The sequence below is a fragment of the Hippopotamus amphibius genome, chromosome 2 (genome assembly GCF_030028045.1).
Source record: "Hippopotamus amphibius kiboko isolate mHipAmp2 chromosome 2, mHipAmp2.hap2, whole genome shotgun sequence".
NCBI lineage: Eukaryota > Metazoa > Chordata > Mammalia > Artiodactyla > Hippopotamidae > Hippopotamus > Hippopotamus amphibius.
This window is the reverse complement of record NC_080187.1, coordinates 97,029,122-97,045,314: the sequence shown is the minus strand read 5'-3', so window position 1 is coordinate 97,045,314 and position 16,193 is coordinate 97,029,122. Positions and strand designations below refer to the sequence as shown.

The window sequence follows — 16,193 nt, the reverse complement described above, 5'->3', positions numbered from 1 at the left end:
TGACAAAAGAATTGTAAATTCCACTTTGAAAAGATGAATGTTGTTGTTCTTCCTGACTTTCACTTCAAGTTGAATCCCTGTTAATCAGTAATATTTATTTTTTTTTATTTCTATTTTTTTTTTGCTGTGCACGGGCTTTCTTTAGTTGCAGTAAGTGGGGACTACTCTTCATTGTGGTGCGCGGGCTCCTCATTGCCGTGGCTTCTCTTGTTGCGGAGCATGGGCTCTAGGTGTGTGGGCTTCAGTAGTTGCAGCACATGGGCTCAATAGTTCTGGCTCACGGGCTCTAAAGTGCAGTCTCAGTAGTTGTGGCACACGGGCTTAGTTGCTGCGTGGCATGTGGGATCTTCCTGGAGCAGGGATTGAACCCGTGTCCCCTGCATTAGCAGGCAGATTCTTAACCACTGTGCCACCTAGGAAGCCCAATCAGTAATATTTAGATGAACCTTCCCTGTTAAACTAGTAAAAACTAAAGGCATTATATTAGTATCTGAAATCAAAATACAAAGAAAAAATTTTTTAAAGATCAAAAACAAATGAAAGTACAGCTTTATCTATAAAATTATAATTGTGTCCTGACATATGGCAGTAAAGACCATATAAAATGTATACAGAGACTAAGGCTATTACATAAAAGGTTTCATAGTTTTCCCCTAACAACTTAAAAATCAATTTTAAAAAATTGGCTAACTCACTGTTGGGAAGATATTCAAATGCGGAATTTTAAATTCGGCATTATCTTATCACTCCTTAAAGATAGGTTGTTATACAAATATTAAAAGTGCAATAAGTTCAAAAATAGAATAGAACCTTGGTTTAGTACAGCTAAAGTCTATGTATAAAGCAGAGCACTAAGTGATGCAAAAACCTGTTCACCAAATTTATGTTAAGACTAACGTTTATATTCTTAACCATACTTAACACTTTAGTGCTTTGTAGGTAATTTTAAATTTGAAAAAGAATAACAATGCTTATATTATTTTCAGAATTTTTTGTTATAGAGTCTAGGAGTATGTTATAATTTTATCTCATTTCTTGTAAAGTTTTCTCCCACTAGAATTGCCTTTTTAAAATTTCATTGTTTTCCTTTATCATGTTCTCTCTGGGTGTTTTGTTTTTGTTTTGAAGTAAATCATAGCGAACAGTCTAACACTTTTTTCTAAAATCTTCCTTCCAGAGTCCCTCTGCTCCTGTCTGGTCTGAGTGTGCTTCAGGCCTGCTGCCCAGTTTTCATCATATAACTTAACTTTACTGCTTTCCAAGATTAGATCTATTTTCTGGACCTGATATCATCTTTTTGGATTTACTCCTCTGGTTTGGTATATCTTAAGCAAGTAATTTCTTAAAAAAACAAAAACCAAAAAAACTTCTTAAATGCTGCTTTTGAGGCATACTTTGAATCTTCGAATGTTGGGGAATTGCCTGTATTCTTCTGGGTAAGAATTGTAATTTGAAAGTCATACTTGAGGTTAGAAAACTCAAAATAATGAAACCAAATGAAAAGAAAAAGCCATCCTTACCCTTCAGATCTTTTCCCTATAGGTAGATTTTACTAACTTCTTAATTACCAAGTTCAGTGAATTTTTTTCCTTCTATTTCTATCTTACTTAACCTCTTCATAATATTTGATAACTCTTCTCATAAAACTTTCTTTTCTTTTTTTTATTTTAAGGGAACCTTATTTTTTTTTAAATATACACACAGAAAAGTACACTAGTCAATGAATTTTTACACAGTTAATTTTAGTTTTCCTCCTATTTCTGGCCATTTCTTTTCAAGATCTTTGCTACATTCTTCTTTATGCCCTCCATCCCTGACATTTCTGGGTAGCCCTTAATTGTTGTGACCCCAAGGATTTGATCTATGACCTTCTGCTCTTCCTACCTTTTACCTTATATGTGGGCATCATACATCTATGATTATAGCTACCCTCTTTATGTGTAATGACTATGAAATCTGTAACAAAAGCACATTATGTTCCCCTTAGCCTTCACAAATCTAGTTGCCTATAGAATATCTCAGCCTGGATATATCATAGGTTACTCAGTTCATTATGTGCCAAATTGAATTCATCATTCCTCCAAAACTGTTCCTGTTGCATATATCCTATTCTCTGAATTGTAATACTGGCTACCCACCCTCTCAAACCCAAAATCAAGAAATCATTCTTAAGTGCTCATATATCAAGCTGATTATTGTAAATCTTCCTTTTAATTGTCTTGTAGGTGCTTCTGATCCAAACATCTAAAATTCATCTTTCTTTTCAAGCTTACTCTTTTTCTGTATCTTGGTGCTTTCTATATACCTAGTCACTCAGTTAGAAATCTCACATTCAGGATGGATTCCTCCCTTTCCCTTATGTCCATTTGGTGATCAGGGTAGGTTTATGCAGTGCACAGCCCAATCATTTTCACTGTATATATTCTGTTATAGTTTCTGAAATACTTTATGTGTTGTTTCATATCCAAGACCTTTTTGAAACAATAGTTACTGAAAAGTAGAGTCAAATTTTTATTCACTAATGATTTCTGTTGAAAACATGATGTTCCCATTACCATTGACAAGAAGCTCAAACTGGACTGTCTCTGCCCTTGTGCAGTTTATGTTAGGTAATTTTCTTGGCTGTCCCCATACTTGGATGTTTGGTTATTGTTTAGGGAGGTATTGCATTACCTATAATTGACCAAATGTGAACTGAAAAGTATGTTTGGATAGCCAAATATATGGTAGAAATGGACAAACTTAAAGTGGAAATGAGAAGAGATAAAGACAACAGAAGTTTACTTGTTTTGATGGTAAATAGGTATCTAGGGTAATTGTTTAACATTTCTGTTTTTCCTAAAAATATACATAGTTTAAAAAAAGTTTTATTGAGATAGTTCACATACTATACGATTCACCCCAGCCATACATTTTCATTTTAAATTGAAGAAGCAAAACTAGAATCTATATGAGCATTAATAGTGAGAAATTGTATTTAGATATTATTCCCAACACCTTTTATAATAGATTTTGTACTTTTCTCAAACCATTCTCAAAGAACTTGTTAGGTTTAGTAGTTGAGGGTGAGGGATTATGGAGAAGACAACCATTTGTCTTCTAAAATAGTGTTATAAACAAAGGAACAGAAGGAAAGGATTTTCTGTGTTACACATTTTCCGATCATAACCTTTTTCCTCACTAGTTTGCGTGATTTTGAGCTAAGAAACCACATGAGATCCAACAGGCTTTCGCGGTAACTCTGTTTCTATGCTGTGCTTCAGCAATTTGTTTTGCTTCTGTTATCAGAAAGTGCTAAAATCAGATCTCAGGATTGAAACTGGTGAGAGAATGTCTTTTTGAGTACACTTCTTTTTTAAAAATCCTTTTGACTTAATCCTGTACAATCTTGAAAACGACATATCTTCTTGACTAGGTTTGAATACAAGTAATATTTATCATAAATGCAAGATAGGAGAGTCCTAGAAGGGCAGCAATTCAAAAAAAAAGATTTACTTATTTACTGAAATGTTTTAGGTTGCATGAAGAGTTGAAATCTGGAGAGATACATCAGTTTGGATTTGGTTTGGCTGCATATAACTGAATATACAAATAATAGTAGGTTTATGTTTCTGTCAAGTAAAGTAAGTTTGAAACTATATAATAGATTATGCTGGACTTGGTGGCTCCCTGGTTGTCAGGAAGCTAGTTACCTGCTCTCTTTCTCTTCTTCCAACCTTTGCATTGACTTTCATCCTCAGGGTCACCTTATGGTTGCAAGCAGGTCATTGTATAGCTTCAGCTACTGTATCTGCATTCTAGGTAACCTGAAGGAGAAAGGGGCAAGGAAAAAGTATGCACTTAATAGCTAAATCATCAAGGAGTGGAATTGTTGGATCATAGTGCGAATGCATGTATAACTTTGTAAGAAAGTGCTGAACATTTTTGCAAAGTGGCTGTTCAGTTTAACATTCCCACCAGCAATGAGAGTTCCAATTGCTGTACAACTTTTTGGACATTTGGTATTGTCAGTCTTTAAAAAATTTTCCATTTTAACGAATGTGTGAAAGTATCTTATGGTTTTAATTTGTATTTCTCTAATGATTAGTGATATTCAGCAGTTATTCATAAGTGTTTTGGGGCACTTTTATATCTCCTTTTGTTAAGCTTATTCAAATGTTCCCCTCTTTTTTTTTTTTTTTTTTTTTTTAAGTATTGAATTGTAGGAGTTTCGGTTGTCATGAAGATATTCTCCATTTTTCTCTGGGATGTTTATTCCAGAAAAATGTCTATTCCTTGTACATATTGGTCAGTTATCCATCTCACATTAGTAGTTATGTATGGTATAAAGTTGAGGTCAAAGTTCGTTTTTTCCCCTGCCATATGAATAGCCAATTGACTGAGAAGCATTTATTGAAAAGACAAACATTTCTCCACCAAAATGCAGTGACACATCTGTTCTAATTAGTTGACCTTATGTGAGGATGTTTTTCTGTACTCTATTCTGTTCCATTTGCCTGTTTGTATTTATGCCAATACCAACCTGACTTAGTAACTCTGACTTTATAATAAATCTTAATGTCAGGTAGTATAAATCCTCCAGTTTCCTCTTCGAGATTGTCTTGGCTAATGTAAGTCCTTTGTTTTTCATATAGATATTAGCTTGTAAATTTCCATAGAATAAGCTGCTAAAATTTTAATTGGGACTATGTTGAATCTATAGGTCAGTTTGGAGAAGAATTGATATCTGGACAATATTGACTTTTTCCTATCATCTTATATCACCATGTTCTATTCTTGGCCTTTATTTTTTGTATTTGTCATTTTAATTAGTACTTATTTATTTATTTATTTAGGTATAGTTGATTAACAATATTAGTTTCAGGTGTACAGCATAGTGATGCAGTATGTTTACAGATTATATACTCTGTTAAAAGTTGTCACAAGATAATTCTTATAACTCCCTGTGCTATACAATGTATCCTTGTTATTTTGTACATAGTAGTATGTATCTCTTAATCCCATACTCCTAATTTACCCCTCCCCTTGTCTCCCCTTTGGTAACCACCAGTTTGTTTTCTGTATCTGTGCGTCTGTTTCTATATTTGCATATGTATTAATTGGTATTATTTTTTAGATTCCACATGTAAGTGATATGATACAATATTTTTCTCTGACTTATTTCAATAAGCATAACTTTCTCTAGGTCCATCTACATTGCTTTAAATGGCAGAATTTCATTTATTATTATTTTAAAAAATATTTTATTTGTTTATTTATTTGTTTACTTTAACTGTATTCGGTCTTCATTGCTGTGCACAGGCTTTCTACAGTTGTGGCGAGGGGGGGCTACTCTTCGTTGCATTGCACAGGCTTCTCAGTGCAGCGGCTTCTCTTGTTGCAGAGCACAGGCTCTAAGCACATGGGCTTCAGTAGTTACGGCATGTGGGCTCAGTAGTTGTGGCTCGTAGGCTTTAGAGCACAGGCTTAGTGGCTCTGCAGCATGTGGGATCTTCCTGGACCAGGGCTTGAACCTGTGTTGCCTGCACTGGCAGGTTGATTCTTAAGCACTGCGCCACCAGGGAAGTCACCCCTTTTTTTTTTCCTGACTAACATTCCATTGTGTATATATCTTCTTTATCCGGTCATCTGTCCATCCTATGTTGATGGGCATTTGGGTTGCTTTCATATCTTGGCTATTGTTAATAGTGCTGCTGTGAATGTAGGGGTGCATATAGCTTTTTGAATTAGTGTCTTTGTTTTTTCCAAGTATATACCCACAAGTGGAATTGCTGGATCATATGGGTGTTCTATTTTTAGTCTTTTATGGAAACTCCACACTGTTTTCCATAGAGGCTGCACCAATTTACATCCCCACCAATATTGCAGGAGAGTGCTTTTTTCTCCACATCCTGTCCAACACTTATTATTAGTAGACTTTTTTTTAATTAATTAATTTATTTTATTGGCCGTGTTGGGTCTTTTTCTGCTGTGCGTGGGCTTTCTTTAGTTGCAGTGAGTGGGGGCTACTCTTTGTTGTCGTGCGCGGGCTCCTCATTGCCATGGCTTCTCTTGTTGCAGAGCATGGGCTCTAGGCGCATGGGCTTCAGTAGCTGCAGCACATGGGCTCAATAGTTGTGGCTCATGGGCTCTAAAGCGCAGGCTCAATAGTTGTGGTGCACGGTCTTAGTTGCTCTGCGACATGTGGGATCTTCCTGGAGCAGGGATCGAACCCATGTCCCCTGCATTGGCAGGTGGATTCTTAACCACTGCACCACCTAGGAAGCCCTATTAGTAGACTTTTTGATGATAGCCATTCTGACAGGTGTGAGCTGATATCTCATTTTTTTGATTTGCATCGCTCTAATAATTATCAATGTTAAGTATCTTTTTGTGTGCCTGCTAGCCATATGTATGTCTTTAGAAAAATGTCTATTCAGGTTTTCTGGCTTTTTTTTTTTTTTCCAACAGTGTTTTAGTAGTTTTTATTGGAGAGTTCTTATAGATATTTCAATAGATTTGTTCCTAGATATTTGACTTTTTTTTTTACTGTTTTTGTTTACTGTTATAAATTATATTGGTTTAGAATGTTCATTTTTTAATTGTTTCTGGTATATGGAATTACAATAGATTCTTTTAAATAAATAAATTTATTTATTTATTGGGTCTTTGTTGCTGCACACAGGCTTTCTCTAGTTGAGGAGAGCGGGGGCTACTCTCCATTGTGGTGCACGGGCTCCTCATTTTGGTGGCTTCTCTTGTTGTGGAGCACGGGCTCTAGGTGCATGGACTTCAATAGTTGCAGCATGTGGGCTCAGTAGTTGTGGCTCATGGGCTCTAGAGCTTAGACTCAGTAGTTGTGACATATGGGCTGAGTTGCTCTGCAACATGTGGGATCTTCCTGGACCAGGGATTGAACCCATGTCGCCACTGCATTGGCAGACAGATGCTTAACCATTGCACCACCTAGGAAGTCCCACAATAGATTTTTATATATTGATTTTATATCTTGTGACCTTAGTAAATTCACTTAGTAATTTTTAGATTCTCTTAAGTTTTCTATGTGTACAGTCATATCATGTGTGAATAATGATAGTTTTACTTCTTCCTTTCTAATCATTGTATTTTTTTATTTCTTTTCCTTGCTGTATTGCACAGGCAAGGACCTCCACTACAATGTTGAATACAAGTCATGATTTTAGACATGCATATTAAAGTTTTGGACTCAAGAAGAACAAGATCAATATTTTGCCCTTAAGTAATTAATTTTAGATCTTTTGTAGTTACTTTTAATCAGAATGAAGAACTTTGCTTTTATTCCTGGTTTGCTAAGTTTTTATAATGAACTGTTGTAGAATTTTAATAGAGGCAGTTTTGGCATTTATTAAAATTATTGTATATTACTTTTTTATTCTAATAATGTGTAAATTATATTGATGAATTTTGATTGTTCAGTTAAGATTGCATTTCTGATGTAAATAACTCAGTCAAGATTTTATTTTATTTTTTTGACTGCACCGCATGGCTTACAGGATCTTAGTTCCCTGACCATGGATCGAACCCAGGCCCTGGCAGTCAGAGTGAGTGATAAGCCTTAACCACTAGACCACCAGGGAATACCCAAAATCAGCCAAGATTTATTATTCTTTTAGAAAGTACTGGATTCAATTTGCCAAGTTATGTTTTGTTTTGTTTTTTAGTATTTTTTCTTATATTCTTATGAGAATTATTTACCCACAGTTTTCTTTTCTTGTCATGTCCTTAGTATATTTTGGTATCATGTTTGTGCTCACCTCTTAAAATTTGTAGAGAAATGTTTTCTAATTTTTGTTTACTGAGTTTATGTAAGCTCATCATTTGTTTCTTCATCAGGTGTTTTGAAAAGTTCACCAAGAAAGTAACTGGGCATTTATTGAATATTCATTGTGGAAAAATTTTAAATTATACATTCAACTCATTTAATAAATATTAAAAATTTAGAATTTTATATTTTTCCTGTGTCAGTTTTAATAAGTTGTGTTTTTAAAGAAACTTGTCCAATTTCTTAGAATTCCAAATAGCCAAAACTATGTAAGAAAGAAGAACAAAGTTGGAGTCATTGTGATTACTGATTTGAAACTATGTACAAAGCTTCAGAATTCAAAACAGTATGCTGTTAAAAACAAACAAGCAAACAAAAAAACACTATGGGATTGGCATAAAAACAGACACATAGATCAGTGGAATGTAATAGGAGAGCGCTGAACTAAACCCATGCATATATGGTCAATTAATTTTTTAAGAACTTTTATTGAGATATAATTGACATAAACTGTGTATATTTTTGAAGTGTGCAATTTGATTTTTTTCTTATTAGTAAGGTATATATGGCAATCCCAATCTCCCAATTTATCCTACCACACCCTACCCCCACTTCCCCCCTTGGTGTCCATATGTTTGTTCTCTACATCTGTGTCTCTGTTTTTGCCTTGCAAACCAGTTGATCTGTACCATTTTTCTAGATTCCACATATATGTGTTACTATACGTTATTTGTTTTTCTCTTTCTGACTTACTTCACTCTGTATGAGAGTCTATAGGTCCATCCATGTCTCTACAAATGTCCCAATTTCGTTCCTTTTTATAGCTAATATTCCGCTGTATATATACACCACATCTTCTTTATCTGTTCATCTGTTGATGGACATTTAGGTTGTTTCCATGACCTGGCTCTTGTACATAGTGCTTCAGTGAACATTGGGGTACATGTATCTTTTTGAATTATGGTTTTCTCTGGCTATATGCCCAGTACTGGGATTGCTGGGTCATATGGTAATTCTATTTTTAGTTTTTCAAGGAACCTCCATACTGTTCTCCGTAGTATTTGTATCTATTTACATTCCCACCAACAATGCAAGAGGGTTCCCTTTTCTCCACACCCTCTCCCGCATTTGTTGTTCATAGATTTTCTGATGATGCCCATTCTAACTGGTGTGAGGTGATACCTCATTGTAGTTTTGATTAGCATTTCTCTAATAATTAGTGATGCTGAGCAGCTTTTCATGTGCCTCTTGGCCATCTGTGTGTCTTCTTTGGAGAAATGCCTATTTAGATCTTCTGCCTATTTTTTGATTGGGTTTTTTTTTTTAATATTGAGCTTCATGAACTATTTATATATTGGTCAATTAATTTTTGACAAAGAAGCAAAGTCTATACAATGGGGAAAAATAGTCTCTTCGATATATGGTGTTGGAAAAACTGGGTAGCCGCATGCAAACCGGTAAAACGAACCCTTATCTTACAGCATGCAGAAAAATCAACTCAAAATGGATTAAAGAGTCATACTTAAGACCTAAAACATAAGGGTTATGCTCTTTTGCATTGGTCTGGGCAATGATTTTTTTTTTTTTTTCCGATTTGACACAAAAGCAAAGCAAACAAAAGTAAAAATAAACAAGTGGGATTACATCAAACTAAAATGCTTCTGCTTAACAAAGGAGACCATCAACAGAATGAAAAGCCAACCTGGAGAAAATATTTGTCAACTACCCATCTGTTAAGAGGATAATATCTGAAATACAGAAGGAACTCAACTCAGTAACAACAAACTCCCAAATAACCCAATTTAAAAATGGGCAAAGGATCTGAATTTTTTCCAAAGACATTCCAGTGGCCAACAGGTACATGAAAAGGTGCTCAACATCAGTAATCATCAGGGAAATGCAAATCAAGACCATGGTGAGATATCACCTCACACCAATTAGGATGTCTATCATTTGAAAGACAAAAGATAAAAAAGTACTAGAGACCATGTGGAGAAAAGGATCCCTTGTAAATTGTTGGTGGGAATGTAAACTGGAACAGCCACTATGGAAACAGTATGGAATTCCTCAAGAAATGAAAAAGCAACTGTATGATCCAGTAGTTCCACTTCTGGGTGTAGTTCCACTTCTGGGTATATTTCCAGTGGAAACTTAAACATTATTCTGCAGAGATATCTGTACTTCCACTTCCACATTCATTGCAGCATCGTTTGCAACAGCCAAGGTATGGAAACAACCTAAGTATCTGTCAACAGATGAATGGATCAAGTAAACTTGTTGTGAATGTATGTGCGCGCACACACACACACACAGACAAATATTCAGCCTTTAGAGAGGAATACTTACCATTTGTGACAACATGGATGAGGCTGCAGGACATTATGCTGAGTGAAATAAGCCAGACAGGACCATAAATACTGCATGTTATCACTTATATGTGAAATCTTTTAAAAAAAAAAAAGTTTAAGAAAGAGATGGTGAAAAGTGGTTGCCAGGGTTGGGGGAAATAGAGAGAAGTGGATGAAAGCATACAGATTTTCACTGTAAGATGAATAAGGCTTGAGGATCTATGTATAGCATGTTGACTGTGGTTGATAGTACTGTGTTGTATAATTGAAATTTTCTAAAGAGTGGAATATAAATGTCCCCTCACCCACCAAAAAGGTAAATTCATGACATTGATGGAGGTGTTAATTGACTTAATGGGGGGATGTGCATGTATATATATATATTAAATCATCATGTTTCATAATTTAAGTATCTTACAATTTTGTCAATTATACCTCAGTATAGCTGAAAAAAAATTTTTTTCAAAGACTACAACTGAAAAACCCTTAAGACTTCAGTTGAGAGATCTACTAAAAAATATACTTCAATAGGAAAAAGTGAGTTCAAAAGGAAGGTATAGGATCCAAAATAATGGTGAGTACAAACTGATGAAATTCTAGGATATTTTCTCTTTAATGGCTGAGAATTCATCTTAGATGGCTTTCTATATCTGAGTAACAAAGAGGTAGTGTAATAGACTACAAGAAATATTTTTTAAAATTTCTATTTTTGAACAAATTAAAATTGTTTAAATTTGCATATCCACATGCAGAGGAACTTCAAAAATCTTGCATGTTTGCTCACAATTGCCAGTTTTTTGTTTTGTTTTTACACACTGATAGTTTTATATTATTTGAATAAGTATTAACTCTAGTATTTTCTCTAATAGAATAAGGTCCTTGTAGTTGAATATAGAAGTATGTTTCATATTGCAATTTATTTAATAATCACTTTTCATTTATTTAATATCTGTGTTTAGAACTGTGCTTGGCATATAGTAAATGCTGTGCAAATGTGTTTGCTATTATTCCTGTCCTTTCCTTTCACGAAGCTCATGACTTAAATTACAGCTGTGGGGAAGGCTGTCAGATTTTCAGGTCTTCCAAATATCAGTCGCATGTTTTAGTTGCCAGCTAGATATTTGTCTAATTGCGCTGCTTTCATTCCTAAATGAAAGTTTGTAAAACAGTAGTCCTTATTTTCCTCTCCTTCCAAAGTCAAGGGACAAAGTCCTTCTCGTTTCCTTATTTCTAATAATGGTATTACAGATTTTCCAACTTTGAAATCCTCATGCTATCTTTTACTTCTGGCTTCTGTATTCAGTTAGTCCTAATAGTGCATCAGGTCTTCCTCTTATATTATCTCTCACCATCCAGCTGTTGCTGTTTCAGTTCAAGACCTTAGTACTGCCTAGGCTATTGCAGTAGCTTTCTAACTATTCATCACTTTACCTTTTTAATCGTCATTGACTGTGGGATAAAGTTTAAATTCTTTGATCTGACATTTGGACCTTCCTATATCTTGTAGTATATTAGTTAGGATTGCACTTACTTATACGTAACAAGATGTCTGGTGGTTGGTAGGGGATTCCTGGTATTGATTCAGCTGCTTAAAGTTGCCAAGTCTTTTATTCTCTTGGCCTTTCTTTCATGGTTGCTTCATGGTTTAACATGATTGCCCTACCCTATATTCTTGCTTAGATTCAGATAGAAAGAAGGTGAAGGGGAAAAAGCAAAAGGAGGCATGCCAGCTAAGTCAGCCTTTTTTAAGGAGTGGTCTTAAAAGTACCACCCAACAACTTTCACTTTAATCTCTTTTTTTTTTTCCAGATCTTTTTTGGAGTATAATTGCTTTACACTGTTGTGCTAATTTCCACTGCTGTACAACAAAGTGGATCAGCTGTATTTATACATATATCCCTGTATCCCCTCCCTCTTGAGCTTCCCTCCCACCCTCCCTATCCTACCTCTCTAGGTCATCACAAAGCACCAAGCTGATATCCCTGTGTTACGCAGTTTCTTTGCACTAGCCATCTGTTTTACATTTGGTAGTGTATATATGTCTATGCTACCCTCTTACTTTGTCCCAGCTTCTCCTTCCCCCCTCCCTGTGTCCTCAAGTCTGTTCTTTACCTCTGCGTCTTTATTATTCCCCTGCCACTGAGTTCATCAGTACCTTTTTTTTAAGATTCTGTATATATGTGTTAGCATACAGTATTTATTTTTCACCTTCTGATTTACTTCACTCTGTATGACAGACTCTAGGTCTATCCACCTCACTACAGATAACTCAGTTTCGTTCCTTTTTATGTCTGAGTAATATTCCATTGTATATATGTGCCACATCTTTTTTATCCATTCATCTGTTGATGGACATTTAGGTTGCTTCCATGTCCTGGCTATTGTAAATAGTGCTGCAGTGAACATAGCAGTGCATGTATCTTTCTGAATTATGGTTTTCTCAGGGTATGTGCCCAGTAGTGGGATTGCTGGGTCATATCGTAGTTCTATTTTTAGCTTTTTAAGGAACCTCCATACTGTTCTCCATAGTGGCTGTATCAGTTTAATTCCCACCAACAATGCAGGAGGGTTCCCTTTTCTCCACAGCCTCTCCAGCATTTATTGTTCCCATATTTTTTGATGATGGCCATTCTGACCAGTGTGAGGTGATACCTCATTGTGGTTTTGATTTGCATTTCTCTAATGATTAGTGATATTGAGCATCTTTTCATGTGTTTGTTGGCCATCTTTATGTCTTCTTTGCAGAAATGTCTATTTAAGTCTTCTGCCAATTTTTGGATGGGTTTTTGTTTTTTTTTTTTTTTTGATATTGAGCTGCATGAGCTGCTTGTACATTTTGGAGATTAATCCTTTGTCAGTTGCTTCGTTTGCAAATATTTTCTCCCATTCTGAGGGTTGTCTTTTTGTCTTATGGTTTCTTTTGCTGTGCAAAAACTGTTAAGTTTCATTTGCTTACACTGGCTTACATGGCTATCCATCTGTGGGGAAGTAGAGTTTTTTTTTGTGGAGCGGGTACATTGGTATACCACCCCAATCAGGCTTTTGTTTCAGGGAAGAAGGGGGAAATGCATACTGGGTATGTAGCTGCAGTTTTGTTATAAGTATCCATCTGTATTTTTAATCCTTTCCTAAATGGTATAACTTCTCAAATACTTCACTCAGACCAATAAATTACTGAACATATCTTGTATCTTTCTACTTTTCAGAACAGTTCCACTCTCCTAGAATGTTCTTCCTCCTCCATCCATCTAAATCAAATCCATGGTTCAAGATCAGTTTTAAATATGACCTCATCCAATAAAGCTCATCAGTTAATCCCAGCTTGAAATGTTATTTTTCCCTTCCAGATATCAATAAGCAATTGTCAGAGTAATGTATTTGTTGAGAAATCATGTCACTTGTGGAATCTCTTCTTCTGTTGTCTGTAACTGATTTTGTTTTGCTAGTGTTATATATTTATATTGTGGTTCCTCAGTTAGGGTATAAGCTTCAGTTTTATTGTCATTGTCCACAGGAAGTTTATAATTTTGGTATCTCTCACTCGTGCTTTGTATATAGTAGTATAGGCATACCTCATTTCGTTGTGCTTTGCAGATACTAGTTTTTTTACAATTGGAGGTTTGTGGCAACCCTTCATAAAGCAAGTCTGTCAGTGCCATAATCCCCAAACATTTGCTCACTTCATATCTCTGTGTCACATTTTGATAATTCTTGCAGTATTTCAAACTTCTTCATTATTATTATATTTGTTATGGTGATCTATGAGCAGTGATCTTCGATATTACTATTGTGAAAAGATTACAAATTAGTGAAGGCTCAGATGATGGTTAGCAGTAAATATTTTTTTATTAAGGTATGTACAATTTTTTTAGACATAATGCTATTGCACACTTAATAGACTACAGTATAGTGTAAATATAACTTTTATATATACTGGGAAACCAATAAATTTGTGTGACTTGCTTTATTTTACTGGTCTGGAACAAAACCCTCAGTATCTCCGACAAATTCCTGTACATGATATTTATTCAGTTAATGGATTTGACAGCATCACTACTGTCAGTGAAGACTTCTTTATACGAGGGTGAGTCAAAAATTATCTGCACTCTGGTTATATTAAAATTTCTGTAAATTCTACAGCCAGAGTGCGGATAATTTTTAACTTACGCTCGTATATGAAGGATAACTTATCAATATCACTGTCATTTGTAACTTTGGTCTCTCTTACAGGCAAATGTTCTGAAAAAGGCTCTGCATGGGAATGGCTTGCCTTACAGTGACAGAAATGGAAGGAACATCTACATCTCCTGTACATCAGAATGGTGATATTCCTGGAAATGCTAATTCTGTGAAGCAGATAGATCCCGTCCTACAGGTCTATCTTTATCATTCCCTTGGGAAAGCTGAGGGGGATTATCTGAAGTTTCCAAATGGGGAGTATGTTGCAGAAGAGATTTGTGTTGCTGCTTCTAAAGCTTGTGGTAAGTATAAAAAGTGTTTTTCTTCTTATTAATATGTCCTTGCTTTAATTATGCTACTCTAACACAGCATATGTATATAATGTAGTTTTTATGTTTCTGTGACAGACAAGTGTTTTCATATGCATTTAAAATGAGAATATCACTAAAGTCAAATTTAAGGTAAATTCTATGTTGAGCTAGTGTTATAGACTGGATGTTCATGTTCCCCACAAATCACGTTGAAACCTTTTCCTCCAATTTGATGAATTTGGAAGTGGGGCTTTTGAGAGATGAATCAGTCATAAGGATGGATCCCTTTAGTACCTTTATTAAAGAGACCACTGAGAGTTCTTTTGCCCCTTCTGCCATGTGTGGGCATAGCAAGAAGATGAATAAGAAGATGAACCATCTATGAACCAGGAATTGGGTCCTCATTAGACACCACATATGCTGGCACCTTGATTTTGTATTTCCCAACCTCCAGAAATGTGAGAAATACATTTCTGTTTTTTATAAGCCAGCTCATCTGTGATATTTTTGTTATAGCATCCTGAATGAACTAAAACAAAAATTGGTACTGAGAAATGGAGGGGTGCTATAATAAATTCCTAAAAATGTTGAAGTGGCTTTTGAACTGGGTAGTGGGTAATGGAAGAGCTTTGAGGTGCATGCTTGAAAAAGCCTACATTGTTGTGAACAGACTTTTTAAAGGGAGATTCTGGTGAGGACTCAGAGAAAGGAGGAGAGTTGTAGAGAAAACCTCAATCTTCTTAGAGAACACCTATGTAATCCTGCGCAGAATATGGGTAGAATTGTGTGCCATAAAGACCATTCTGATAAGATCTCAGACAGAAATGAGGACCATGTTATTGGAAACTGAAAGAAAAGTGATCCTTGTTGTAAAGTGTCAAAGAATTTGCCTGAGTTATGTTTGTTTTAGTGCTTTGTAGAATGTAGAACTTGTGGGCAATGAAATTGGATATTTACTTGAAGTAATATCTAAGCAAAGGGTTGAAGGTGTGGCTTGAGTCCTCCTAACTGCTTATAGTTGTAAAAAATTAATAAACAGAAACCTCAATAAAATAGAATCAGGAGACCAGAAGGGGGAATTCTCATGCCCTGCAAGGATAGCAGAGCCCAAGAGGAAAAAGAAAAACTCCTCTTCTTTCCTGGCAAGGACTCAGACAATGAAAAACCTTGGGCTCCTTGTTTACAATAGCCCTCCCCGCTAGAAAAGCATTCTCCTTCATTTGCCTTGGGGGAACTTCCACGTGGCTCGCCATGATTGCAGACCCCAAATTGCAATTGTCTGCTGATCCCAAATAAATCCATCTTTTCTGGAAAAATATCTGGCAGTCTATTTAAGTCAACAATATAAATGTTAAGCAAAAAGGAAACAGACCTTAAAAATTTGGAAAATTCCCCAGCTATCCAAAAGATGAGAAAGCCTGTTCAGAAGAGAACACTAAGAGTGTGGCCAAGCAGCCATTTGTTAAGATTAATGTGGGTAAGCCACTTCAACAGGAACCAGATGCCGTTGCCTAAAACAGTGGAAGAATGACTCTGAAGACAATTCAGAAATGAGGGCTACAGTCTGGGCACACC

At 35.5% G+C, this 16,193-nt stretch overlaps 1 protein-coding gene across 9 annotated transcripts in view; it reads left to right on the top strand.

Moving 5' to 3' along the window:
• JAK2 (Janus kinase 2) overlaps positions 1-16,193 on the top strand; it is a 135,794-nt gene that overhangs the window by 31,494 nt on the left and 88,107 nt on the right. For 7 of the 9 annotated variants that reach the window (XM_057721631.1, XM_057721633.1, XM_057721630.1 and 4 more), the window contains one exon: positions 14,359-14,609. In XM_057721631.1, the coding sequence (XP_057577614.1) occupies positions 14,384-14,609 (226 nt within the window). In that variant the 5' untranslated portion in view covers positions 14,359-14,383. Of the gene's footprint in view, positions 1-7,137; positions 7,238-9,730; positions 10,066-14,358; positions 14,610-16,193 lie in introns of those variants that run through there. The other 2 variants (XM_057721627.1, XM_057721632.1) reach the window with 2 other exon arrangements.